Genomic DNA, 1628 nt, shown 5'->3' on the forward strand with positions numbered 1-1628 from the left:
CTGACTGTGGATCTTTACTTCACCAAATGAATTGGTGGTGACTTCTAATATTCCTCATGTCGCTCCCTTGCCTTCCCCTCTTCCCTTGGCCCTTGGACAGAAAGAAGCCGAGAGGGAAGCTAAGCAAGGCTGGCTTAGTCCTCTTTTGGCAAGTGACACTAATTTCCTGACAGCTATTTCCATTAAGGTGAAATAATAATCAGGAGTGCCCAAGCGTAGAAATCTGGCATTGACGATGAAAGCACAGTTGCGATGAATAGAGCTGTGTGACCATCAAGGTTGGTCGGAAGCACGGGGTGCGCATGCCCTGGGCCGCCCTGAGATGGAAGCTGGTGACGTGAAAAGGATTATGACACAGTCGCGGGTCACTCCCCCAGCGCCCCACTGCGCACTGGAAGAGCAGGCCTGACCTCAGTTTCCCCACTTCTAAAGAGGAGAAGCCATGCTGTCCTGTTTCCTGTTCCTCTCCAAGTACATAGGCACTTCGTTAGTGTCCCTGCGCAGATCATGCCCAGGCTTTGTGCTTCCGCTGCGCTGTGCCCCAGGGCGACCCTTGGACCCCCGGCCCACTACCCCTAGCCGCCTGCTGACTGCCTCCACGTTGTCTGGAGACCCGACGCAACCGTGCTTGGCATCCTCCCGGGTGCGCCAGAACTTCCACGCAGACTCGGAGGCCGCCATCAACCGCCAGATCAACCTCGAGCTCCACGCATCCTATGTGTACTTGTCCATGGCTTATTATTTCTCCCGAGATGACGTGGCCTTGAACAACTTCGCTCAGTACTTCCTTCGCCAGTCACGAGAGGAGATCCAGCACGCAGAAAAGCTGATGAAGCTGCAAAACCAGCGGGGAGGGCAGATCTGCCTGCAGGACATCAAGAAACCGGTCCAAGACAACTGGGAAAGTGGACTGAATGCCATGCAGTGTGCGCTGCTTTTGGAAAAGAATGTGAACCAGTCCTTGCTGGAACTGCACACTCTGGCCTCAGACAGAGGTGATCCCCATTTGTGCGACTTCCTGGAAACCCACTATTTGAATGAGCAGGTGAAGTCTATCAAAGAATTAGGTGATTATGTGCAAAACTTGGTTAAGATGGGGGCCCCTAATTCTAGTCTCGCAGAGTACCTTTTTGACAAGCATACCCTTGGAAATGAAAGCAAGCAGAACTAAGCCACAGGCACCCTTCCCTACCACCAAGGGGTGCCAGGACCCAGCCTCAGCTCTCCTGCTTTCTCGACTTTCAAATGTACCTCGACCTTCAATGTTTCTTGGTTACACTGTTCTTGCAATAAAGAGATGTGTAGAGAAAATAAATTTATCCTCATGCTAACAAGGGCTTTTTGTACAGTATCAAAATAAAATCCCTAACCCGAAAGGTCACCCAGGATACTATGGGGTTAAAGAAAAAGAAAAAGGGGGGTGGGGGGAGTGTGGAGTTGCAAAGAAGGTACTGAAAATAGAATGTAACTTTCTTCTGTTATTAAATATTATTCCAGACCATGAATCTTCACTAAAAGTCCTTGATTTTCAACTTAACAAGTGCTAGTTATTTTCAAGACCTTAAGCTGAAGGCTAATGTAGACAAAATGTATAAGGCAAATAACAACAAAATGGGAGGATATATATA

At 49.1% G+C, this 1628-nt stretch overlaps 1 protein-coding gene across 1 annotated transcript; it reads left to right on the forward strand.

Annotated features, from left to right (window-relative positions):
* The first annotated feature begins 442 nt into the window (after positions 1 to 442).
* FTMT (ferritin mitochondrial) lies at positions 443 to 1171 on the forward strand. Its single transcript, XM_004686655.1, has one exon. The coding sequence runs from the start codon at positions 443 to 445 to the stop codon at positions 1169 to 1171; it is 729 nt and encodes a 242-aa protein (XP_004686712.1).
* The last annotated feature ends 457 nt before the right edge of the window (positions 1172 to 1628 follow it).

This window comes from Condylura cristata, unplaced genomic scaffold (assembly GCF_000260355.1).
Source record: "Condylura cristata isolate star-nosed mole 26May11 unplaced genomic scaffold, ConCri1.0 scaffold00021, whole genome shotgun sequence".
Taxonomy (NCBI): Eukaryota; Metazoa; Chordata; class Mammalia; order Eulipotyphla; family Talpidae; genus Condylura; species Condylura cristata.